The 25,686-nt window shown below is 41.5% G+C and overlaps 2 protein-coding genes across 2 annotated transcripts; one reads left to right on the top strand and one right to left on the bottom strand.

Annotated features, from left to right (window-relative positions):
• The first annotated feature begins 568 nt into the window (after positions 1-568).
• Positions 569-17,513, top strand: DNAJC2 (DnaJ (Hsp40) homolog, subfamily C, member 2). The gene is made up of 16 exons (XM_010014799.1): positions 569-775; positions 1,383-1,458; positions 3,782-3,880; positions 6,127-6,268; positions 7,196-7,276; positions 8,083-8,148; positions 9,846-9,937; positions 10,039-10,160; positions 11,314-11,463; positions 11,748-11,836; positions 11,923-11,992; positions 13,511-13,695; positions 14,931-15,031; positions 15,935-16,042; positions 16,756-16,910; positions 17,364-17,513. Exons 1-16 carry the CDS (start codon positions 569-571, stop codon positions 17,436-17,438), a joined length of 1,818 nt encoding a protein of 605 aa, XP_010013101.1. The 3' UTR covers positions 17,439-17,513.
• PMPCB (peptidase (mitochondrial processing) beta) lies at positions 17,418-24,220 on the bottom strand (the record flags this gene model as incomplete). Its single annotated transcript, XM_010014798.1, has 12 exons — positions 17,418-17,727; positions 17,821-17,896; positions 18,094-18,182; positions 18,261-18,346; positions 19,644-19,804; positions 20,385-20,528; positions 21,034-21,146; positions 21,735-21,814; positions 22,474-22,672; positions 23,067-23,196; positions 23,661-23,747; positions 24,080-24,220. Coding segments are annotated over 12 exons (1,371 nt in total), but the record flags the coding sequence as incomplete, so codon positions are not given.
• Between the last annotated feature and the right edge of the window lie 1,466 nt (positions 24,221-25,686).

A 25,686-nucleotide genomic window follows, 5' to 3' on the forward strand; every position in this document is an offset into this window, starting at 1 on the left:
GGGCTCCCCCCAGCTCTAGCGAGTGCGTGTCCAGGGGGCAACCCGCCCCTCGAGTCGCTGCCCAGGGCCAGGGCCGGGAGATCTCCTGCTTCTGAGGAACTTCCGTGTTTATTTCACTTCGGCTGCGCCCTCCTCGCGTGTCGCGTGTGCCTCGGTGCGCGTTTCGAGGCGGTGTGTGAGCAACAAGTCTGCTCTCGCTGCCGGAGGGAGTGGCCTGTGCAGGGGGAGCGGGAACGCGGAGATCAGTCCCAGTCCAGTGCTTCTGCCGCGGTTGTCGCCTCTGTACTAGAGCAAGGAAGATATTAAATAACCTTTAACATGTGCGTTCCTTTAACTCGAAAGCACCTTTCAAGATGTGCGAGCAGAGTGAAGTGTTTGGAAGGTACCACCTCGTAGGGACCGCGTCCTGGTGCTTGCAGCCTTTCCGACAGTCGGGTGTGTTTAGAGTGAAGCAGAAGATGTGGCAGTCTGTGGCCCCGTGTGAGGCAGTGCTTTTATGGGCTTTGGTGGGGCTTAATCTGAAAAAGATCAAAATAAAAAGTAAACCACAGAAGGTGAAGTTGCTTTTATGTTTTTGCTTGTAGCATCAGTACTCTGTCAAGTGGAACCGGTGGGAAGATGGTTTGAAGCGTTTATTAAGAGGAGAAACATAAATGTTTCTGCCTCTTTCCAGGAGCTAGAAGATGAGAAGGAACTTTCTGAAGAATCAGGGGATGAAGAATTGCAGCTTGAAGAGTTTCCCATGTTAAAAACCCTTGATCCAAAGGACTGGAAGGTATTGAGTTGATGCAGATTAATTATTTTTGCTGCAAATCTCCAATCAAAGTTATCTGCCATTCCCAGCTGCTACTGATCATCTTCCTCCTCCCCTCCCACCCCATCTGAACTGGTTTGTGTTCCTGTATGTTATATCTGGTTTTGTATTTTCCACACGTAACTGGTTGATGAGGGCAAGCTCAAGTGCACATCAGAAGATCTTAGTCTTGAACTGTTGTTTTTCATTTCACTGCCTGTAAGGAGCAAAAGTGTCTCTTCTCCCTGTTACAGCCTCCCCTATCCGGGAGTTATGTCAGCACTCTTTAATATTAAGGACAGCAATTCAATTTTCCAGTAATTGAACTTTCTCAGATTCAATGCCTTAATCCAATTTAGATTAAGCTACTTGAATTTCTGCAGCACTGGTTTAATTGATTCGTATTTTGCTATTCAATAATTATGCTGTTTGCAATAATTGTTCCTACAGCCTTTTTCTAATATTTATTGAAAGAGAGAAGAATTCTGCTTCTTGCTTTTAAAAGATGGGGAGAACTGGTTCTCTATATGTGTTTGGGCTTTTTACGTCGTATTTACTAAGGGTTCATTTGGTTCTTTTTTTCCCTCAGAATCAAGACCATTATGCAGTTCTTGGGCTAGGCAATATACGCTACAGGGCTACTCAGAAACAAATCAAAGCAGCTCGTAAGTACCTTCCCTTCATAAGATTCCCTTTTCTTTTCAGATGTACAGAACTGTTTTCCATGTGAAAATACATATACGTTAAGAACAGGCTTTTTACTGTTTCACAAGCCTGAAAATGCTGTCTCTCTGATTCCTGTTATTTACCAGCCTTCTAAATTCACATCGTAGCCCTAAGTCTAGGGAATTAAACAATTTCACTGAGTTCACATCTCTGCTTTCTTGCCTTTTTTCATCAACAGACACTATAACTGAGACTATAACTTGAGACTATAACTGTGTTTCTCTATTACTGAATCTGCAGCCAGGCTCAGTGAGAGGCAGAGAAATACAACTAGCCCTGTCCTGTGTGTTTCGGTAGGTTGGTACCTCAGAGCCCCACTACAATGGCTAGATCATGTTTCAGAAGTGCATACAGATGATTGGGAGTATTTTGTGGTACTTGCACATGAAGGAACAACATGTTGGGCTTCAGAACCTTTCTCTAGAGAGCAATGTGACTAAGAGTTGACTTTGCAAGAAGGATGCAATTATTTAGTGGAGGAAGTTTTAAAAGTACTCTGAGATTGTTTAATAGCCTTTATGAAATAGTATTATGAAATAAGCTGATAGTTCTGTGAGTTGATCTTGTGAACAATCACCTGTACAACTAGTATTTGTGAGCAGAATAACTGTCCCAGTGAAACCACAGGTGCTCACAAATAAAAATGGGTGGAAATTAGCAAATTACCAGCTTGCACAGGAAATAAGAACAGCATAAGAAGGACATGGAGCTGTTGGAGCAAGGCCAGACGAGGCCACGAAGATGATAAGGGGGCTGGAGCACCTCCCGTGTGAAGACAGGCTGAGAAAGTTGGGGCTGTTCAGCCTGGAGAAGAGAAGCTGCATTGATACCTCATAGCAGCCTTCCAGTATGTGAAGGGGGCCTACAAGGATGCTGGGGAGGGACTCTTCGTTAGGGACTGTAGTGATAGGACAAGGGGTAATGGCTTTAAACTTAAACAGGGGAAGTTTAGATTAGATCTAAGGAAGAAGTTCTTCACAGTGAGGGTGGTGAGGCACTGGAATGGGTTGCCCAAGGAAGTTGTGAATGCTCCAACCCTGGAGGTGTTCAAGGCCAGGCTGGACAGAGCCTTGGGTGACATAGTTTAGTGTGTGGTGTCCCTGCCCATGGTAGGGGGGTTGGAACTAGATGATGTTAAGGTCTTTTCCAACCCAAACCATTCTATCATTCTGTAAATAATGTTGCCTTAAGTACATGTTGCTGAGCAGCACCACTGTGGAGCACAGAGCACCTGCTCTGGTGATGATTAGTGGTCTTGCTAATCTTTTCAAGCAAGAACTAGGGCATGTCTGTCTTTAGGATCTAACAGCACCCCGTTATTACATGGGGGTATAGAGACATGAGTCTTTCTCACCAGTACATACTGTGCTTGCCTATTTTTGAGAAGGATTCTGATTTGTTTCTCAAAAGGCAGGTTACTGTAACTACTTGTATGATACCTTCTCTCTGGTATTTTATAGTGAACCAAGAAGGTACATTTTATGTTGTATGACAATAGGGCTAAACCTTTTGTCAAAGAAGTCAGTCTAAAATCTGGTTTTACTGTTTAAACACGGAGACAACCTTGGTACCAGCTTCAGTAGATACTCTGTATGTACTAGTTATATTTTAGGACTTGGGCCTAAGAAGAGAACTTGAGCACAAAGTCCTGTGTGTGCTACCCATGTTAAGGGCAGCAGTCTTCAACAGCTTGTGGCTGTAGTTCCCTTGCTAAATTTCACCTTGGATTGTGCTCAGAACTTGGGTAAAGGGATGGAATACAATTTTTACTTTATCTGAATGACTTTCCTATTCATTAGAAGTAACTAAAATGACATTAATTATTTTTCTTTATGTTGTCAGTATGAGCACACAGGGAATTGTACAATCCTGCACAATTAAGGTCCCAAAACGGTTATGCTTTTTGAAGCTACCTGTACACTTAGAATTACTGAAGCACTTTGTTATGTTTAATACTAGAATAAGTGTCAGAAAATCTGTACTTTTTCAGCTGATGAAGGTGGCACAGGGTTACTGAGTTGTGGTTGTTTTGTGTCCCAGCAAAGATGAAATATGTTTAATTCTGACAAGATTGTTAAATGAAAGAAAATCCATTAACTTGTCTGTTTGCTTCCTGATGTTTTTTGATGTTGGTTTGTTGGAATTTTTTAAGTATCTAATTAGAGAAATGTCAATGGAATTACTGTATTACTTTGTAGTTTCTGAGAAATAAACTGTTGATGGTGATGAAGTGTTTCTAAATGTAATGCGTTTATTTCATAGATAAATCCATGGTGTTGAAACATCATCCAGACAAACGAAAAGCTGCAGGGGAACAGATAGGAGAAGGTGATAATGATTATTTTACATGCATAACTAAAGGTAAGCAATTGATCTTCTTTAGTAGATACACTTTCAACCTACTTGATAATCTGAAACGTATTTGTAGTGCTTTATTAGGTTTTTAAAGAATTGTCAATTATTAAAAAGCCAGAGAAGTTCTTTTTCCAGTTTAGAAAACTGCCTCAATAAACAGAGATCACATATATAACTTTCCTCTGAGTAGGAGCAGGAGGGGATGCAACTGACAGATGTTTGTCTGCTGTGCCACTTGGGGACAAAGTGTGAACGTTTGTAGCAGCACATGAAATATAAACTACTAGAGGTAGCCACATACCTGCTATAAGCTGGAGTGCTATGGAGTGATTCCCCTGAGACATCAACAGCAAAACAGGATTGTAATGCACTTACTCTGCCAACAGAGTGTCTGTTGGTTTGATCGTGGGTATCTCTTTCTTCAGCTGCTCTTTTTTGCCCACAGATGACCAAGTGAACTCAATCAAATAACATTTCCCTTCTTGCCTGTAGTGACCTAGAACACCATTGCTGGCTGATTCCAAAGGCACAGGGAGTGTTCTAGGTGTATGACTGAAATTCTATAGAAATGCTTTGGAATTTGGCTTTTTTATTTATTAAAATTATTAATAATTTTATATAATCATATGATAATAATGTTTATAAAAATATTATTAAAAATATTTTGTTTGACTTGATAAGGTTGAGGTTGGAAGAAATCCTGGAATTTGAGTGTTCTAAACTTTCTTCTTCTGAGTTTCTTGTTACAATACTAGTTAAAGCATTAGGTATTCTGTTGGACAAGCTGTTGATGGTCTAGAGCTGTCAAAATGAAAGAAGTTGCCAAAGGAAATTAATTGTCCATAGTTACAGTCCTGTCAGAAACTGGCAGATACTTATAATGAACAGCCTGCACCTGAATTCAGGAATATACTCTGTGTTCTACATGCAAGGAGGAAAATGTTTCCTCTTAACTGCTTATGATCTAAGTTTAAGGATAAACAGAAAGGAAAGCACAAAGTGTCACAGAAGAGGAGTAATACTTCCAGGCAGCACCTTGGAGGAAGGAAATACTGTGTTAGGAAGGGGGATCCAGAATAGGACCAAGTGGTAATGGAATGAAGAAACTTGAAAGGCAGCATTATGTAGGTGGGATTCAGGGCTGGGTTTGACGGAGGAGTGAGTGGGAGATACTCTGTTCCTCTGGCACTGTATGTGGGAATAGAATTTTGGATCTGTGTGGAAGGGACATCTCTTAAATGGAAGAGGAGCCAACAGACACACATGGAATTTCTTGCATCAGGAAAATGGTATGAGGGTTACTGAAGCTCCTGGCTTGCAATGTAGATAATTGGGGTCATTTAGAGAGAAGTCCCTTCCCAGAGGAGAAGCTAAGGCTGGCAGACAGCAGCTCATTAGTAGTCCCTTGCATTCCTTCCTCTGCAATGACATGTGCAGCGAGATCCATTCACACAACCCCAGAGCACCAAGGTTTCCTCCAGCTTACCAGCTTCTAGATACCACCTTCTAGGTGCAGTGTTCTTTGTCCAGGGATGCAGCCTGAGAAGCCCATGAATCATCACAAAATTAATTTGATTCCTTTGATTTTTCAATTTACTGGAAAAATGAGTGGGCATTGTAGAACTGACAGACAAAGTAACTCCACACATCCTGGAGAGAAAAGCTGCAACATGTGTGATTGCCAGGATGTAAGATCAGTGATGCGGTGTTCCCCAAGTGCAGGACTGTAAGAACAGGAGAATTGGGAGCATGTGCTTGTTTTGGGTAGTGGCTGTGTGGTGGTTTATACTCTCTCCAAGTCTCAGTACAACTTTATCATGAGTTCTTGCCAGTTCTCACATCATATTAACTCAAGGACTGCTGTTACTCTGTGCCTGTCTTAGTAGATGTTTTGTCAATTTAGCTGCAAGGATCTGGTGTAGGATAAAAGCCTGAAGACGTCATGGCCACACTCCCAGTGCCTGAACCAAACTTACTGCCACAAAGTTATTCTAAATAGATGCTTCATTACATCTTAGTGGTTAAATGTGTTGTTTGTCGTAAACATTTTCCTCCTGCTTAGTTTACCAGGAATTGACAGCAGTGCTTTTTGGTGTCACTAGAATAATTGAATACCAAGCTGTACAGAATGATAGTTCAAACACAGGTCTGAGAGCACCTTTAAAACATTTACAGCCTTTTCTGTAGCATTCCCATGTCGTGGGGAAGACTCGCCTCAGTCTCACGTTTTATGCCTCTTAACTTTTTTTCAGCTTATGAAATATTATCTGATCCTGTGAAACGACGAGCATTTAACAGCATAGATCCTACTTTTGATAACTCTGTACCTTCCAAGAGTGAAGCAAAAGAAAACTTCTTTGAAGTTTTTTCGCCAGTTTTTGAAAGAAACGCCCGGTAAGCTCTGTCAGACTGCCTCTGCTGGTGCTGGAGGATCAGCATGTGCAAACTCTTCTGGCATTGTGTTCCTAGCAGGTGTGATTTTAAGGGATGCTGGGAGATGCTAATAATTTGCAGTTAGAAATGTAACTATCAGTATTTGGTGGTTCTCTCTTAACTTGTGTGACTTCATTTTTCTGCGTTTGATTCCTGCTTGCCCATTAACTTTGTATTAAGGCTGTCACAATAGAAGTCTATTTCACCTTTTTCCTGTATGGAAAAGAAGTGTTTTATTGTGTGAGGCACTTTACAACACATTCTGAACAATCCATTGATTGTTAGTATTATTATTGAATCTTTTATCAAGTATTCCAGAGATTCAGACCTGGATCTGTAGTTGTCAGATGGATTGCTCCCTTCTCTGCTTGGAAATGGATGCTATGTCATAGAATAACAAATTCCAGAGCCTATGGAAGATTTCAGTCTTTGTAGGAAAAAAATGTAGTGGAGGCATAATAGTAATAAAAAAGCATAAATAATGCTTTATGCCATTATACTCCATTAAAATGTATGGAAAACTTCCTATAGCCTAGTATAGAGCTGAGTTATTCACAGAGCACATTTTGTCCATGTTTTGTAAGCTCCTCTACCAGGAGAATGTGTATGGGGAACTGATACCTATAGGACAGCTTGCGCTCCATCGGGTCTCCTTGTAGGCACACCAGACACAGGCAGGAGGAGTTTGCTGTTCTGGGGGAGCTCCAGAAAAAAGGCCCAGTCTGAAGGATGTGTAGAAGGAGCTCTCTCCTGTTCTTCTTCTCTGGTGCCCTTCTGTGTTGGTGGAGGGAGCCTCTGATTTGGTGTTGTGATTCCATACTTAACATACGCCATATTATGAAGTAAGGTTATATATATTATTTCTTGAATATATCCATTTATTTTCAGGTGGTCAAATAAGAAAAATGTTCCTAAACTGGGGGACATGAACTCATCATTTGAAGAGGTAGATGCGTTCTATTCATTTTGGTAAGTTAGACAATACCTCGGTTTCTATTCACAGCATTCAAGATGTGCAATATAAGGGGCTTGCAGCCCCTTTCATATGTAGATTGTTGGCAGTGGTCTGTTCTGACCTAGTAATGTCATGAAATTACCCCACAGCTGTTGGTGCCTTCCACAAACTGAGCTGGCTTTTCTCTGAGCTAATACATCCACCTTGTAAATTCACAGTTAGAGCAGGAGCTTCTGATGGTTCTCTGTCCACGCCGGCTGTGAACCAAGTTGACCCACAGCCCAGCAGTGGGATTCATCTCACTAAAAACTTGTGGTTTTAGTGGAGGTGTCTACTAGGTATTTAAGCTCCCGTAGTTAAGGGAGGTCTGTCTAGTCCAATAAAGTCAGTAGAGTTTATGCTTGACTTACCTGTTAAATACAGATGCTCATATAAAGATTAAATTAATTTCTGAGCTCTATAGACTGCACTGCATCTCCACTGCCTGTAATGGCAGCTTCGACAACTGCACTGTAGACATTCAGAATTGAGGAAACTGATCCCATCCTAAAATGCAGTCTGTCCTACAGTGCTGAAAGATGTGAATCATTACTCTCAATAGCATCTTGCGTTTTGACTTAACACAGTGGAATTACTGTGTACATACAGTACACACAGTGTACTTGTACATTCAGTGGAATTGTAAATTATGTATCATAAATTGTAAATAACTGTAATTGCCTGCAAAAACCTAATAGTAAAAAAGGTAGATTATCTGTAGTAGTTTTGCTGTTTTCTTTCTCTTTCTTCACTTTTTATTTTCTCTTTTAATTAACTTTAGGTATAATTTTGATTCCTGGAGAGAGTTTTCGTATTTAGATGAAGAGGAAAAAGAAAAAGCAGAATGGTATGTAAGTAAAAAGAAATTTGAAGGGAGAGGAGATTGATAAAGGAAGATTTTCCAACTTCATATCAGACCTTGTCATAGGAGAAAAGGTAGCTGAACTAAGACTGAATTCCACTCTCCTAGTTCAGTAGTCAGCCATGGGCTTTAACTGGACACACTGTAGGCTTCTCTTTGTCTTACTTGTGCAACAGAGGTAGTTCTCACTTGCATCACAGAGGTGGTTCGGAGGTGCTTTAAAATGTGTGTTCGTTGAAGTTTAGACTTGCAGTTCCAGCAAGTTCCAAACACAGAAGCCAGAACAGAACGGATGAGTAAGCACACATCTTTTCTCTCCAGCTATTTATTAAGCTGTGCTGAGACAAGTGATACTTTCTAGAATTGAGAGAGATTGGTTCTGATGGCTCAATGTTAATTAAATCGTGTATTTGTTGATGTAGTGATAGTTGCTGAATTACTCAGCCCATGTAGCTGTTGGAAAATACATTCTATTTTTATCCTTCCTACAGTTATAAACACAGAATGTTCAAGTTAGAGCAGCAAATCATTCAGTCTAACATGGATTTTATGGGATACAATCTTTCATTTAGTCATCCTTGTATAACCATAACTTGCATTGTGTGAACCTCTGCTTCCAAGTTTGAACAGCAGTCAGTTTTGCAGTTACATTCAGTGGTTAGCTTGCTTCGTGGCTAGAAACAGCCATGTTTAGGCTGTCATTAGGCATTTGTTTCTCTGCTCTTTTGCCTTTTCCTGCCTCTCTGGACCCCGTGTACTCTCTCCTGTGAAGATTCTGTGAAGGCACTGTAACCAATTCCCCATCACTTGTACTTTTGGTAAATTATACAGATTTATCTCAAGGCTTCTCATTGGAAGGGTCTTGAATTATTTTCACAGCTCTTTTTTGTGCTTATTCCAGTCACTAGCATCCTTTTGAAAAATGTTTAGACAAATGGTACATACTCTGCTGTACTTATGAGAACTGCATGTCAGCTTATGTTCAGATGGCCACAACTTGTGTTACTCCTGCTCACCAAAGGTGGTGTTGCTTGTGTTTTAAACCTCGTAGTAGTCTCCTGCTCTGTTATGGGGATTGCTGTCCTTGTTCTGAGGTATATTGTTATGTATTTGGCTGTGTGGATGAGCATATAGACCCCTGCTAAAAATTTGCCTCTTTCTTGACAGCACTGACAAATACTTTCAGATGTAGCCACCCAATTTTTAATCTATTTAACCTGAGCTGTGTTTTACGGGAGTGAACTGGACACGACGTTACCGGAGTGTCACAGCACTTCATAGAAGGTGCTTTTTCTGTGCAGATGGGTTTACTTGGCATGACCTATGCTCTGTAAAATGGAGATTATTGGCACTGATTATATTGCTGCCCTTTAATTAAAGTGTCTGCCAGCATTTCAGTTGTTTTGCTTGGGTTTAATGTTTGTTCAACAAGCAGATTGCTTGAAAGTCCATGATCTCATTCCCTGGGATAACGGAGAAGCAGCTTGTTTTGTCAGGTTTATGTAACGGCGTAAACACTTCCTGGGTTTTGATATGAGCTTGGGGCCTGAAACTTCATTTTTTGAAGTATTCAGAAGAGCATCTGTGTGGGGAAACTTTACTTAAAAGGTTTGTTGATGTATTTCTAACAGAGTGACACTGTAGGATATTAGCACTGAACTAATCCTGCTTTCCTTTTTTAGTCGAGATGAAAGGAGGTGGATTGAAAAGCAGAACAGAGCTGCCAGAGCACTGAGAAAAAAAGAAGAAATGAACAGAATTAGGACACTTGTTGGTGAGCATATAAACTGCTGGTTTTCTAAAGAGACATTTGTTAACTAACAGTGGGAATCTCCTGGTTTTCTTTTGTACGTGATGCATCCTTTCTTCTGCCAGACAATGCATACAGCTGTGATCCCAGGATAAAGAAATTTAAGGAGGAAGAAAAGGCAAAGAAAGAAGCAGAGAAGAAAGCAAAGGTAGAAGCAAAACGAAAAGAACAGGAGGCAAAAGAAAAGGTAGGTTAAATAGTTTATTTGGGTTGAAAAACACTGATTCATTCACACCTGATCCACTGCATCAGCTTCTAGATGTGTCAGAAGGCTACTGTTAAAATTATATTGGGGTTTAAAGATGTGTTGTCTGTAGTGAGAGGTGTCCCTGCTTGGAACTAGATGATCTTAAGGTCCTTTCCAACCCAAACCATTCTGTGATCCTTGTGCAACAGGCAGTGCAAGACTGACAGCCTTTTGAGAATGAGACGAAAACAAGGAGCACAGATCTGATACAAAAATAAACTGCTAAAATTGAGTTCTGTTGTTGCATACACTTGCTGTGGTTTAGAGGCAGTCAGTAAGTTCCATGGCCTGATTTCCTTTTATAAAATGGATACAGCAGCGTGCCTTGTGTATATGGTCTGTGAATGCTGGGTGGTGTGAAACACTCTGAGGTAATGTAACTGAAAGAGGGTAGATTTAGACTAGGAATAAGGAAGAAATTCTTTACTATGAGGGTGCTGAGGCGCTGGCACAGGGTGCCCAGAGAAGCTGTGGCTGCCCCATCCTTGGCAGTGTTCAAAGCCAGGTTGGACACGGGCTTGGAGCAACCTGCTCTAGTGGAGGTGTCCCTGCCCATGGCAGGGGGTTGGAACTGGAGGAGCTTTAAGGTCCCTTCCAGCCCAAACCAGTCTGTGATATTTGATTAATATTAACAGTCGGGAAAGATGACTCTGACAGCAGTACCAGGAATGAAAGGGAACTGTAAGGTGCTAAAAAGTGACTTAAAAGACAATACTGGAGCACTACAAGATATTATGTTAATAATGATGCAGGAGACATGTTGGAACACTGCATTGTTCCAAGCTTGTACTCTTGGGGCAGGCATAGGAAATTTCCTACAGCTTTCTATCTTTGTTGTAAAGGAAGTCAGGATTTATCAACCAGGGGTTCTCAAAGTGAGTATCTGAATTAATGCCAAGTGATGTATGTTTCATCACCTCCCTCAAAAGTCTTGAAAACCAAACATTAAAGTATTGATGCATTTAAAACACACATAAACCAAATAACCAAAACTAAACATACCCCAGAAACAGCGCACTTTAATACTGAATGATTGAATGACCCTATAACAGTGTGACTTTGTTGAGGTTTCTTTGTTTTTTCCCTTTTGCAGCAAAGACAAGCAGAATTAGAAGCAGCACGGTTAGCAAAAGAAAAGGAGGAAGAAGAATTTAGGCAACAAGCATTAGTAGCAAAAAAGGAAAAAGAGATACAGAAAAAAGCCATCAAGAAAGAAAGGCAAAAACTGAGAACAACGTGCAAGGTATTTAACTGTTATTATAGTCAAATACAGGTTACATCAATGAAATTATTAGGTTTGCTTAGATCAGACCCTATCACATGCTTTTACTTATGGCTGGAGATGGGTATGGAAAGTGGGTTTATTAAAAATCAAAATACTAAACCACGCACTTATCATATGAGTGAAGCTGACCAAATAGGTCCAAACACAGCAATGGCTGAAGAATGCTGTGTGTTAAGCCTTTGTCTGAAGGAACGGGACAATAAAGTTCAAGAGCTTTGTAGAACATGTATTTCTGCTTCCAGAACTGGAATTACTTTTCTGATAATGAGGCAGATTGTGTTAAAATGATGGAGGAGGTGGAAAAGCTTTGTGATCGTCTTGAGCTAGCAAGGTGAGTCTCCCTGCTGCTGATTCCTGCTCATTTTGATACCCATCTTTCTACTAGCTATCCGTTGTAACTTAATAATTTATTTTTAGTCTGCAATGCTTGAATGAAGCACTTACATCCACAACAAGGGAAGGAGGAAAGGCGGCTGTAGTAAAACAGGTAATTATGCTGAGTGTCAAATCAAAATAACAGAGTAATTCCATTTGTGACATCTTCGTGGCTGAATGAAGTGAGATACAACGTGGCTGCTGCGGAATCCTGCCTGTTAAACACCAAGACCTGAGTTTAAGGGTCCCCGGGCAGGCTTGATCTCTGTGCCATTTTACATAGTGCTACATAGTTCATGGGTGGTGAAATAGCCAGGGCCAGCTGAGGGAAAAATTACACGTTTTCAGTCGGTAAAAGACACAAAACCTGCCATTTGTACAGTATACACAGTAACTAGCAGTTACCTGGAGGGGAAGGAGGGCAGCCTTAACCTATTCGGTTACGCAAGAAAACTCTTAGACTGATATCCGTGACCTGGGGCTAGATCCACAAAAGGACTGCTGCAGGTTGTAGGCACAGGAAGGGCAAGTGGGTTGGATACCAAAGTATGGGAGAAGCAAGGCACTTGCAATCAAGATTTAAAAACTCAGCAAGGATCTGTTTAAACTTGCCATATGGACTGATAAGACTGAACCTACATCCTGCAGGAAGAATAAGGTGCTTTTTCTCGTCTGCTTTGGATTCACAGCTGTGAACTTTCTTTCCTGGTGGGAAGGATGATCTGTTCCCATCCCAGGGTCAGGTTTACTCATCAGACAACTGAATCTGATCTTCAGTGTCCAGGAGAGTGTTCCAAACAAGGGACAGTCACCTTTCAGTCTCTCTGTTAAAACTGTTCCACTTTTACGTGACAGATAATTCTTACTAATGCAGCTTCCCTTCTGCCAGGAAGATTTTATTAAGAGATAGGAAGAAACCTGTTTTGAGCATCCTGCCACAGGCACAAGGGCATGGGTTTTTTAATATTGCCAAGGCTGGACTGGGCATCTTTGGAAGTGGATACATTAAAAATACATCACCCACAGTCTCAGGATGTGATTACAGTTCACAGAGATGTGTGATGGATAACTTAAGTTCTGCTAAATTGCTTCCTACCAAAGTACATGTAGACATGTAACCCTGAGCAAGCACTTAGTTACTAAAATCTGGGTTGTTGCAGTTAATGCTAACTTAGTACAACCATAGTAACTGAGAATTTCTGGAATAATCAGGTTTAGGTAGCAGTCAGGTTGGGAGATTTGGGAATTGGTGTATTCAACCTGGATGAGCTACCCTCACTAGTTGCTTTAGGCTATTAATACTTTTATGGATCTGTCCCTGTAAGTCAGGTGTTAGCCTGGACATTCATGCTAGATTCAGAAGTTTTGCCTTAATCCTGAGAGTGTTCATGTAATTCCCTAGTGAACTTGTGATGGATTCCTGCTGTAGCTCCTAGTCTGGGATGGCCAAATTTACGCATGGGATGAACAGAAATAATACTGGAGCCGATAAGCTGCTCTTTTTCCTTGTGTGTAATGTACAGAACAGAAACTAAGCAAAATTCAAGGCTCAAAGCAGTTCCTGAGGGGTTTGTGTCACTGTAAAATGTAACAGTAAATAAATAAATTCTGCCTGTTTACAATCCTTCAGATAGAAGAAATAAATGAACAAATAAGGCGAGAGAAAGAAGAGGCAGAAGCTCGGATGCGCCAAGCAACAAAGAGCTCAGAAAAGTCAACCACTGGTGGTGGAGGGGGAAGCAAAAATTGGCCAGAAGATGATTTACAGTTGTTAATTAAAGCTGTGAACCTCTTCCCAGCAGGGACTAACTCAAGGTACTTCTCAGGTTTGGTGTTGAAAGTCCTACTCACCATTTTAATTAAATAACAAGCCTAATACAGCTTGTTTTCAGACCTTCCTAAGTATGATGTCAGTGTAAGGACTCCCTAAACTTCCTCCTTTCTCTTGACTTTTGAGCAGCCTGTGGTTTGTTCTCTTAGTACCATGCTCTGCATGTTACTGGAGTTAGCACAGCCTCGTATCTTGTCCCCCGCCAAACTTGGGCCTCAGTCCATCGGTAAGATTGTGCCAAGGTGTATGTTTGCACAGGGCCTACTACAGGATAGGCTCCAGTCATTAAAGCAGAGAACAGAAAGAAGCAGTGACCATGATGCAGGTAATAATACAAGTATGTAAGCTACTACCAGTAGCTCCACAATGAATGTGAGGCTGGTTTCTCCTCTACACAGTAGGAGGAAAACATCCGGAGATAAGAGTTAAATGTGGCAGCTGTCTCCAAGGGAGAGCCAGGGTAAAGGGAAAAGGCTGGGATTCATGGAAAGCAGCACTGGCAATCAGCTCACTAGTAAGCATCAACAGGAGCATGCCTTGAATCCTGCTTTTTCCCAGGAAGGAAATGCCTTCTTCCACGTAGCATTCACAGATGTGAAGCCTCCATTACAAGATTTGGATGCTTACTTTTAGAAAAAGAAAAAAGCTGCCATAATCTTTGTGGAGGTGAGACCAGTACCTGGTTTTGCACTGCAGCTCAGCAGTTGAGTACTTGTTTGAGAACACAGGCCTAGATATGATCATCCTTTATGATCAGGTGCAAATATTCCCTTCCATTTCCTAAGAATGCACTAAGAATAATTTTGGGGCTAAGGCTGTTCCAGCTCTCTCCTGTTGAAGCCCTTTTATATGATGCTTGGGTATTCTGTTGGGGGGTGGTGGACACAGGGTTAGTAACTCCTCAGCCCTTTCAGTGCAGCCTGCAGTATTTAACGTCAGAGGTGTGATGGGAATTCTGGAAAACAATAGCTGAACATTCTACCCCATTCTCTTCCTGTATCAGAAGCAAAAGTTCACCCAAGCTGACTGAAATCTTAAGGGAAACATCTGCATTTAGTGAGTGAAAGCTTTCCAGAATAGTTACCATTAGAGTTTGTAAGTATTAGAGTATGATTAAACTTAGGAGTTGATTTAAATGTGCACAGGAGCTTAACTGTAGCTTGTATGAAGAAAAGCTGTTATGTAATCTGCTGATTGACCCTGTCTGTTCTTGCTTTAGGTGGGAAGTTATTGCCAATTACATGAACTTGCACTCTACTACTGGAATGAAACGAACAGCGAAAGATGTCATCAATAAAGCCAAGAGCCTCCAAAAGCTTGGTATCTATATTACCTTATTTTTGTAACAAGATGGCCTGAATACTTCTGTACAGCTTGGGTTTCTTTGAACTGCATTGTGTATATTCCCAAAAGAAATGTAGTTCAGATGAAAGATGTAATAGAGCATTTATGTGGTTCAGTAGTTTCAGCCTAACGTTGTGTAAATCACCCCCTCATGACTGACTCTCAGGCATTCTCTTAAGCTCGATGCACAGACGTGTAAGCCACATGCATTGCCAAGGCTCCTCTGCACTCAGAGAGAGACAAACGGGCCTCTGGGAAAGCTCCCCACAAAGGAAGGCATCTAGAACAAATGGAACTGATGGGGCTATAGCAATACTTTAAAGAGATGAATGGGATTCAGCACCAGAGTAAGACACCTGCATTAATGTGGTAAATGGAGCCTAGACAGCTCTGGAGTAAGTTCTCAAGGAAAACCAAAACATTCCACTCTAGAAGAAAAAAAAAAACATTTTCCAGATGTTCCAAACCACGTCCCTGCACAAGGAGGGCCTGGACTTTGAGTGTTCCTACCCCTCCAACACACTTATGCTCTGGGTAATGCGAGTTTTGTGCCACAGCTCTGACTTGAGAGAATAATCCCTCTTGATTTCACTGAAGTTACAGATTCAGGCTTAAGTTTACATGGAAAAAGTATTCACCTGAGCAGGATAGGGGCTGGAGAGCCTGGCACTTTGAGCAGAGTTTATTGGAAACCTGAAAGATTCATTATTGTTTTTACCTACCACTCTATTTACCATTACTTTAAAGGAAGTAGGAATTAGGGTTGTTTGATTATGTGGTTATTGTAAACTAATAATCTGCTACACGATGTTTTTTACCATTACACCTGGCTTTAACTTCATTGCAGTGATTACTCTGTTCAATGTCTGTTGCTCATAGACCCTCATCAAAAAGATGATATCAACAAGAAAGCATTTGACAAATTTAAAAAAGAACATGGTGTGGTGCCTCAGATGGACAGTGCTGCCCCCTCGGAACGATTTGAAGGTAAAGGTGAAAAGGGAGCCCTTCTTCCCGAGCTGTCCCCCCTGCACCTCTGAGAACGTAACCCAGAACTTCTTAAGACTTGCTTATGAACAAACACATGTAGCAAGTAAGTGATTCAGGCTGTGTGACTGGATTTGAGGGTTGCTGGTACACACAGTACAAGCCACAGTTAACTGAAGAGTAACAGTTTGAAATCCTTCCTGGTGAGGCAACAGGTCAAGTCTGATGCTGAGATCATCTGTTCCTCAGAGAGTGCTACTTTGTCAGGTAAAAGTAGGCCTGAGGGAATACACTTGAGATATAGGATCATCCTACAGCTAAACTTTGGTCTCCTGTTAAACCCCAAACGCCTCCCACCACCTTTTCCAGACTGGCAGAAGGCTGTTTTTCCTGACTACTGAAACACAAAAGGAAAAGCAACACTGCTGCTCAAACACTGTAGCTTGACAGGGCAGCTGCAACAATCTAACACCCAGATGACAATGAAGGATGTTACCTCTGAACTTTTCTGTGCTTTATTTAAAGATCCCAAGGACCACTTGTCCAGTCAGTTTCAGGGTTGAGATTTTTAGTAGTTTGGCGTTTTGTGTTCTTTCAGGTTTTTAACTCGGTAGCGCTTAAGTCACACTGGTTGTTCTTAGGCTTATTTAGGTTTACCTCACACTCTCCTTATGTATTTTTTTTCTCCTTGTCATTTTTGTATTTAAAAACAGGATCACCTTTAGATTCATCCCCTTGGACTACAGAAGAACAAAAGCTTTTAGAACAAGCATTGAAGACTTATCCAGTAAATACTCCTGAAAGGTGGGAGAAAATAGCAGCAGCTGTTCCAGGCCGGTCAAAAAAAGACTGCATGAAGCGATATAAGGTAAGGTACTTCACCTCCTCCTAGGAGCGTCACTAGCTCAGGTCTTGTTAGAGTCCTGTGGGTCTACTCTTGCCTTCCCTACCAGAGAGAGTATCTGACAACAAACTGGCAAAAGATGGAGCTTTGCGGGGAAACGGGGTTTTGGAGGTTTTTTGGCAACTCGAACTCCAGAAGCACAGCAAGGGTTAAGTTCTCCTCAGTGAAAATAGAGGCTCTGGAAGCTGGGAAGGAAAGTCTGCCTCACAAAATCTGTCTTACACTGTGACAGCAAGCTCCTGTAGATGCTAGATCCCCAGCCTCTTGTAAGCAGAGTTCCTGTCATAGGGATGTAGACGAGCACTGACCTTTCATTTATTTATCTAAGATAAATTGCTTTGAAACAGCAGTGGTGTAAACAAATTCCACGTGTAGATAAGGATCCCTTTTCTTTTTTTCTCCTCCCCAAAACTTCAGGAACTCGTTGAAATGGTCAAGGCAAAGAAAGCTGCTCAAGAACAAGTGATGAATGCTACTAAAGTCAAGAAGTGACTCTTACTGACAATCTTTGTTTTATAATAAAAATGCAAATACTGTACATGTTTTCATTCCTTCCTTAATTATACAGATACACAGGAGTGGCTGGGTCTTCAGTTTTAATCTTCTCAAATGCATTTTTCCGACTCAAAAGCTTTAAACAGGGGTGTAGTTGGGGGGTTTCTGTGTGGATTTGGGGTTTTTTAAAGCTCAAACACACTGCAAGGTCTCATTCTCCACTACTCCTGAAGCCAATGCATGCCACTGCAGATTTTGTTATACTCTGGAAGTTGTTCAATTGGACCTGGAAGTTAAAGAAAGTTGGCCATGACACATGCTAAACTGATAGTGATTGGTGTGGAGGGGGTATGGGAGGGTAGGGAAACACGTAACATACCCATGGCAGCAACTGCAGGATGCTTTTCATAGATGTACTTTGTGCAGACTTCTCTAATAGTCTGGGCATCAATAGCCTACAAAGGGTAAAGAGACATCTTTGTTACCCATCCCATCTAAAAACAGTTTCTGATCTTAACTGTGTATAATCCAGGGGGACAGGCAACAAAACAGCTAAACACTTCCTCAGAAACAGTCACACTTCTGTATTGATATTTCCTGCAGCAGTTTCTCCACAGCCTAATTTAAGAGTTGCGACGGGAATGCCACTTACTTCAATTCTTGCCTCAAGTTCCGGAATTGGGATTCGGCGTTTATAACACAGCATTTGTCTTCCAATGTCTTCACAGATTGGTGTGGACCCTAAAATAGGGGAAAATATGCTTCGGCTACCAGCATACAACCCCACTAAGGATAAAAAACTCTCTTAAGAGGTCTCACCATCAAGTTGTAGCAGCATATTTGTCTTCAGAAGATTTTTCGCTCGAGCAACTTCATTTTCTGTAACGTTTGTGCAAAGTCTTATCCTGAAAAATAGTTTAAATCCAAAGGCACTAAATAACAGTAACCTGTAGCACACACATTGCCTGTGACAGAGGTGCATGTACATTCGTACACCCACCAGGCACCATCTTCTAGACAGGTTTGGTATGGAAACAAGCCATAGGATGCAAACCAGCAGTATAACAGTTGCATTTTTTGGAAGCAAACCAATATACCCAAGAGCAAGATTTTCCCCCTAGAAGAGCTGTATTTCATTTTGAGCCACGTGTAGTCCATACTTGCTATCTTGAGAATAGCTGTTGCTAAGATAGTAGGAGCCAAACAATCAGAAGTAATTAGCCCAGAAGGCAATCCATTACTTCGTGGCTCTTGGTGGGATAATGATTCACCACACTGCAGAAGGAACATTTTACCAGGACAGAGAGATGCATTAGCTATCTTAGCACACTCTTATCACAGGAGTGGTTCAGATCTTCCCCGGTGCTAAGCTGCAGCAAACTGACAGCTAAAGCGATACCATTTTTCTCCACAAATTGTTTAGAGAGCTCTCATAGAATAATGGCATATCTATATGGTTACAGAAAGTCCTCATTTTCAAGTTTCATTTCAACTCTACCCGCTTTAAATCAGCACTTTTAAACAACATTTGTGTTTCTAATCACATCTGCAGTTCAAGTGTTACAGTTGCACCTAAGGCCATGTTTTCCAAGTAGATTTAAGCTTTAGGTGAATGAATCTTATCTAGAATCCCAGGTTTGAAAATTCCATACGTAACAGCTCACCTGCCTTACCTGATTTCTCTCACTAGAGCTCTGTGTAACACCATCACCTGGGATGGCATCTGCAGAATGGGTAGGACTAACAGTACATGTGTAGGTAACTGCATGTGCATTAGTCTCACTCATGAATATTTGCTCTTTCAGTTGTCAAACACACAGTTCACAGGTACTGTGTACAGACTTGATTGTATTCAAACAGGTTTGAAACAGTTCCCTAACTCCTGCCACTTACAAGTCAAAAACCAATCACTGCTGTATTTATTTCTACAAGGAATGCTACTACACTAACTACAGTTCCTACTTTCTCTTCCAGAGCAGAAAAAGAAAACCAAACATAAACCTTAAGCTGTGCACTCCAAGTGAGGGTGCCAGAAACCGGCTGCTGGGACTCTGCACTGGGTGCCAGCGTTTAAAGTCTGATGCATTTGTTTTTCCAGGCAAGCCTAAGCACAGAAACAAAAATATTCTCTTTAAAGGATTGCTAAAGAATTGTATTCCTCCCCTGAAAACAAGGCTTTTAGAGAAACAGTTGTTAGCTTACCATTCTCTCTGAACAAAGTGCACCATGTCCTGTATAGTGGATGGCTCACAGACCATATAGAGTCCCCACAGCCCTGTGTCAGTGTAGCAGGTGTTGAAGGACTGGAAACTGTGACACAGGTTAGCATGACAGGCAATCTGAGCAAGTTTACTGGACAAATTCTGCTGAGGCAAAAGAAAAACAGATTATTCTGTGAAGTTATTTGAAAGCCTCCATAGTCCTTCTCCATGGAGTCACCTCTACAGTCTCCTGTTTTCATTTCAGTGATGATAGAACACGCAGTAGTACCACAGGCTCCAGCAGAAACTACAAGTTTAATTAATTACCAGCTCTTCATCTCAGTAATTACTTTCCTTCACGTTTCTAAGTAATACCCCAGATTTAAGCAAAAAATCATCAAGCTACTTAGGTTCACGAGCGGGACAGTTACTGATTCCCTCTGGGTCTGACGACCTACATATATGAAACATCCTACTTTCCCTAAGGGCTGGCAGACCTCAAGTCACCTCTATTTTGGGTGGTTTAGAACCACTTCCTAAGATTTTCCTAGATCTTAGGCAACAAATTCTCTCAGGCTCACAACTGGATCCCATTCTTCCCTTCCAAAAAAAGGCCTTCAGAAATAGCCATAAAGAAGTAATGCCATCGGATAGGTTTGAATGCAGCAGTTCTCAAGTCAGAGCGACCTCACCAGCCCACCAGCCCTGTTAGAAGCAGGAAGGTGCTTGCAGGATCACTCACCACGCCTCCTCCAAAGGAACGATCCCAGTTACCTATCAGGGTATTTGCTACCATAAGTGGGATTGTATCTGGGTGGGACCAGCCAGCTGCTTCAACAGCTATTGCCATGTGTGCCAAGGGCATCTTGTCATCTCGTATACGGATCTGTGGGAACACACCAAAGTAGCTGTAGCACAGCCTGTACGTGGTAATAAGTTCAGTATCAGGAGACAGATACTTCAATTACACCTGGATTATAAATCATGCACACAGAGAACCAAAAACTAAAGCAACATCAGCCTTAACTGGTCTTTCCTGCGGCAATTGCAGAGCACTTTTCCAACAGCAAACCTAATGCCATGTACACGGAGAGCGCGTTACAAGTCATTTTACAACTAACAGCAGCAAGGAAAGCCGATGATTCCAAATAGAGCTGGGAACAGAACACAGATGCTTCAGTTCTCTGCTATACTCTTTAAATTAGTGATTCTTAACAAGTGGAAATGCTCCAACATCACAGGCAAGGGGATACTCCATTGCTCTCACTGGGGCAAGAAACCTTTTAATCTGCCTTATCTATGGCTGAGCAGTTCTCCTCAGCAGACAGCATGTGTCAGTTGTGCTCACAGGGGATATAAGGACCAGCTCAAAAAGCTGTCTGACAGCTTACCTCACTACCTGTGAAGTGACAAGGTGGCAGGGGTGGCAGTCCTCCTTCTGGAGCAGATGGTAAGTTACCAAAATGGCACTTTGCTAGGTCAAGTAGCTCATCGTGAGAGACCCCTGAACAAAGACATTTCACATACTTTGCAGTGTTACTCTGTAAACAGTTAATTTAAATTGCTGCACAGGCAGTTTAAAGACTCAACCAAGCAGTGATTTATTGTTCTCCCATGTTAATGCCCCACTTTCAGATTCCCCACACCTCCCTGTTATACAGAGTAGGATCATCATCATCACCCTCCTTAACTCTCCTCAATAGCCCTCTATTAACATTACACTATTACACAAGCTGTTTGCTCCCAGTTTCAAGCCTTGATGTTATTTCACTCTTGCTCTCTCTGCTTTCCTTGCTGCTTCCCTTTTCACAATGAACCACTTCTAGGCCCCTCTTTTCCTGCCCACACAGAAGAATGACCTTGGCCTCCAATTCACTTCTAGTGGCTGGTTTAAGAAGATCTCTGGAATATTACTGAGGGGAAAAGGGAACAAGAGTTCAAAGGGTATGAAGGCACAAAACACACAGGGCTAACAATGAACTTACAAGACCTACTGAACAATACAGTAATTCATCATGTTGTTCCCAGAAACTTAAAGACCATGGTTTTAAGCACAGTTTCACACGATCCAGGGTGAGTATCTCATACTAACCTCCAGCAGCAGCCAGGACCATTCTGGGTCCTTTGTAATGTGTTGTTATGTACTCCACCAAGTCATTACGGTTTATGGATCTAGAAATAGTCAAGGAAACATCACTATTATGTCAGTAAAGTTTATTAAGGTACAAAGAGATAAATGTATAGAATATAGTACAAAAATAATTATAAGTTCTGCCAATGCACAGAGACACAGAAAGCTAAAATAAGGGTGAGTTCCTAAAAAGGAAATAGGAACTTGGTATATTTTGCCTTTCAAAGCTCTTCTAGCTTGCTGAGAAGAAATAAGAATTAGAATTCAGGCAGACGGAGACAGGACACTAATGATCTCACACCAAACAGCACGTTTAGTGGTCTCCTGCACTGGTATAAACAGAGCAGTTTAGTGGTCTCCTGGTCTGCACTGGTATAAACAGAGGAGTGCAGACACAGTGGTATCCACAGTAATGTAAGTAACACCTGACTTGTAGGGAAAAGGAGCATTTCCAATTTTGTATCAGATGCATTTTTAACAAACAGGAGAAAAATATAGCAAATAATGAAGACATGCAGTATCTGCATACAGGGGAATTAAGGCAACAAGGGAATTCTTCTTATAGTTAATATCCAGTGCAATTTTAGCTACTTTCCAGGGAAAACATGAACACTGATGCTGTTCCCTACATTTTCAGATGATTCTTTTCAATATATGAAAGTCAATACACAATGAAAGACAGCCACAAATCTGGACATACTTGATGTTTTCAGTGGGTCCTAAAATTGTCCGTCCTAGGGCTGTCTTCTGATAGGCTGTAGCATGCAGGTAATCAAAGACAACTTCTTGTAAATTGGTTTCCACCTCTTGCATCTCTCGAAGTATAACTCCTCGCTCACGCTCAATCTCTGCTTCTCCCAGGGTACTGTTCTGAATTATGTCAGCAAGAATTTCCACAGCTAATTGCAAATAGAGATGGGAATGGAAAGTATACTTTCAGGCTACCAGAAAACTCTGGTTCCAAAAGTAAAACCCACACCAACAACCAAGTGGCCCGAGATTCACTAATAAGATTGGCAGGGGGACAAAAGGCTTGCTCTGAAGGAAGGGAAAAGTCCAAAAGGTATTTTCTTTTGGGAACCTAAAGATAAAAACATTTCAAATACTGACTTCCCTGCTGGCACTCTCCTTTCCAAACCTGCGTTCTCACATTCCTGGGAGGCTCAAGACAGGACTTGTCACCCAGGAAGGAAGGGACTGTTACACTGCAAAAGCATCATTCTGTGTCATCTCATCAGGAGCTGGGTAAGTGTTTTGTTCTTTGCTGCCCTTCTGATGAATGAAAGCAGTTACCTCTTGGTAAGTCTTTTGAGAAAGCCTTTGCATAATAGACAGTTTGTTCCCTGGATGTATATGCATTCAGATGAGCTCCCATGTTCTCAATCTCTAGTTCAAGGTCTAACTGAGATCTCTTTTTTGTTCCCTGAAACAAAACAAGAAAATCAAACCAGACCCTTTAATTCACTACAGCATCATTACTACTTCTTCTCTGGGAAAGACAAGGTCAAGAGAAAGAAGAAGTCTTCCAGAAAGAAAACTGGCATGCTAATCTCTCCAAGATTGAAATATTAATCCTACCATGCTCCCAAATGAAAATAAAAAGCTGGCAAAAGGGGGGCTGTGTATATGCTAAGACTATTACACTAAGTTAAAAGTGAGTTAAAATTAGACCTGTCTTACTAACCTATAGTTGTGTATCATCAGCTGCACAGAACTAGGACTTTAGGACTTCAGCTTCATTTTCTAAAGGAAACCAAAGACTAAGTTGCCCTTTTTTCCCCCCCTCACCTTGATTTGGAAAATGTATTTATACAATTATAACAAAGTTCTTACATTGCTCTTTAAAGAGAGGTAACTTAAAAATCCATCATCAATACTCATACTTACCTTGAAAGCCATATGCTCAAGGAAGTGAGCAGTTCCATTGTTCTTCTCATTTTCATACCTGCTTCCAGCATCAATCCAAAGCCCAACCTCATCAGAGGGAAGAAAAAGAAAAAAAAACAAGTCATTTTACTAAGAAGTCAGCTTTCCTGGTTTTGTGTATGAACTACACCTACATTTGCAAGACCTATTTTGAAACAGCTTTTTCCTTAAACAAATCAGGTTTTCAAGACAAGCAAGATTTTGATCTTCACAGAAAAATCTAACCACAAATCATTTACAAAAGCCTTAAGACTTCTATTTCCTAGCTTGAGCTTTAAGAACAATTATTGCAAACATTGAAAGAATACGATTTAGGTCCAGAAGGAAATGAACACACGTGAACTGTTACAAAAAAACCCTTCTCTTTACAAGTTACCTACTGTGCATGTTGAGAGTCCAGAGTCTTCAGAAGCTACCTGCAAGCCATTTTCCAGAGGACTCACTCTGGTTTCAGGAACATTTAAGATTACTTCTGTTGCTGCTTTGGAAGCTCTGAGCCTGCCTGTTCCAACATGCACACACTGTAAGGACAAAGCATCAGTCACACTCAGATTGTTAAGTAATACCCTAGAATGCTCTTCTGAAAAATGTATTCCTGAACTTGAACATGAAGTTTGTGGGGCTTTTTCGGTTTTTTGTTAAGCATGCATTTGTTCACCACTACTTCACATCAGGCATGCATTAATCTGACTCAGAAGAAAAACATGAAGGTAACTAAAATGGAGTAGATTGCATCTGCTCCAATCAAATGTTCTCTCAGGAAAGCATGTTATTATCATCAGCCAGCCACTACAAGAGCCACACTTGTTCCCCAGTTCCACCAGCAAGAGCCTGCAGGACCTTGAATGTATCCTTCAACATCTGGAATTCTTATGGGTACCTGCTTTCTAAAGTGAAGTGAGATACAGTCCTAGGGCCTATGTCCAGGACTGCAAATCAGTCACCCATTGTTCAGAACAGGGACTGATACTGAAATTGCCACTTTTATACAATCACCTGGCAGTTAAAGCACACTAAATCAGAACGGGGTAGAAAAGATGGATGTTAAAAAAGGCTTACTGCACTTTCTTGACATCAAGAAATTTAAACACGTATCCCAAATTCGAGCAATCAGATACTCAAAAATCACTACTGTAAAATATCAAATAAATGTTTCCCTCACCATATGATTGCCCTAAACGTGAAAGTACAAAATCCAGCTCTTGCTCTAATCCTGGAATACCAATAGGCCAGAGTATTTTAGGATCATAGCACAATTCAAGTTTGAAGGGGTCTCACAGTCCCTCTGGGCAGCCTGCTCCGCTGCCTGGCTGCCTCATGGGGAAAAACCACTTTCATACATCCAGTTTTTCCTCTCCTGTTGCAACTTATGCCCATTGCCTCTCATTCTGCCACCACACTGCCCTGTCAAAAGCCTGGTTTTGTCTTCCCGACAAGCTTCTGAGGGGTTCTGTCAGGCTGCTGTTAGGTCCAACCAAAGTTGTGTCTTCTCCAGGCTGAACAAGCCACCATCTTCTCCTCATAGGGCACATGCTAAAGCCTGCAACCATCTCTGCTGAACATAGTCCAGTTCGCTAATGTCCTTACTCTGAGGAGCATAAAACCATCTGCCATATACTATCTGTCTGACAAGGACAAACTAATCACTTTGTTTCATCAGCTCTCGGTGTTCCTGTAGTTTTAGCCTGGCTGGTGCCAGACACACCGCTGGCCCCTGCACAGCTTGCTGTCCTCCTGCACCCCCAGGCCTCTTCCACAGCACTGCTCCCGGTCTGGGCTGTCACAAGGGACCATTTTCACTGCTATACTGCACTACAGGGAAGGAAAAATCTGTGTTTGAAAACAAAATCTCCCTCTTCTGCCTATAGAAGGAACAGCTGAGGCTTCAAACTGGGATGATGGGGAAAACTAACAGAAGGGAAAAACTCTGGGATCGGGTCCTGCGGGCAGCCTCCACCTACCAACAGGCGAAAAGTGTCTCTTGGCT

The sequence above is a fragment of the Nestor notabilis genome, unplaced genomic scaffold (assembly GCF_000696875.1).
Source record: "Nestor notabilis isolate BGI_N333 unplaced genomic scaffold, ASM69687v1 scaffold17455, whole genome shotgun sequence".
NCBI lineage: Eukaryota > Metazoa > Chordata > Aves > Psittaciformes > Psittacidae > Nestor > Nestor notabilis.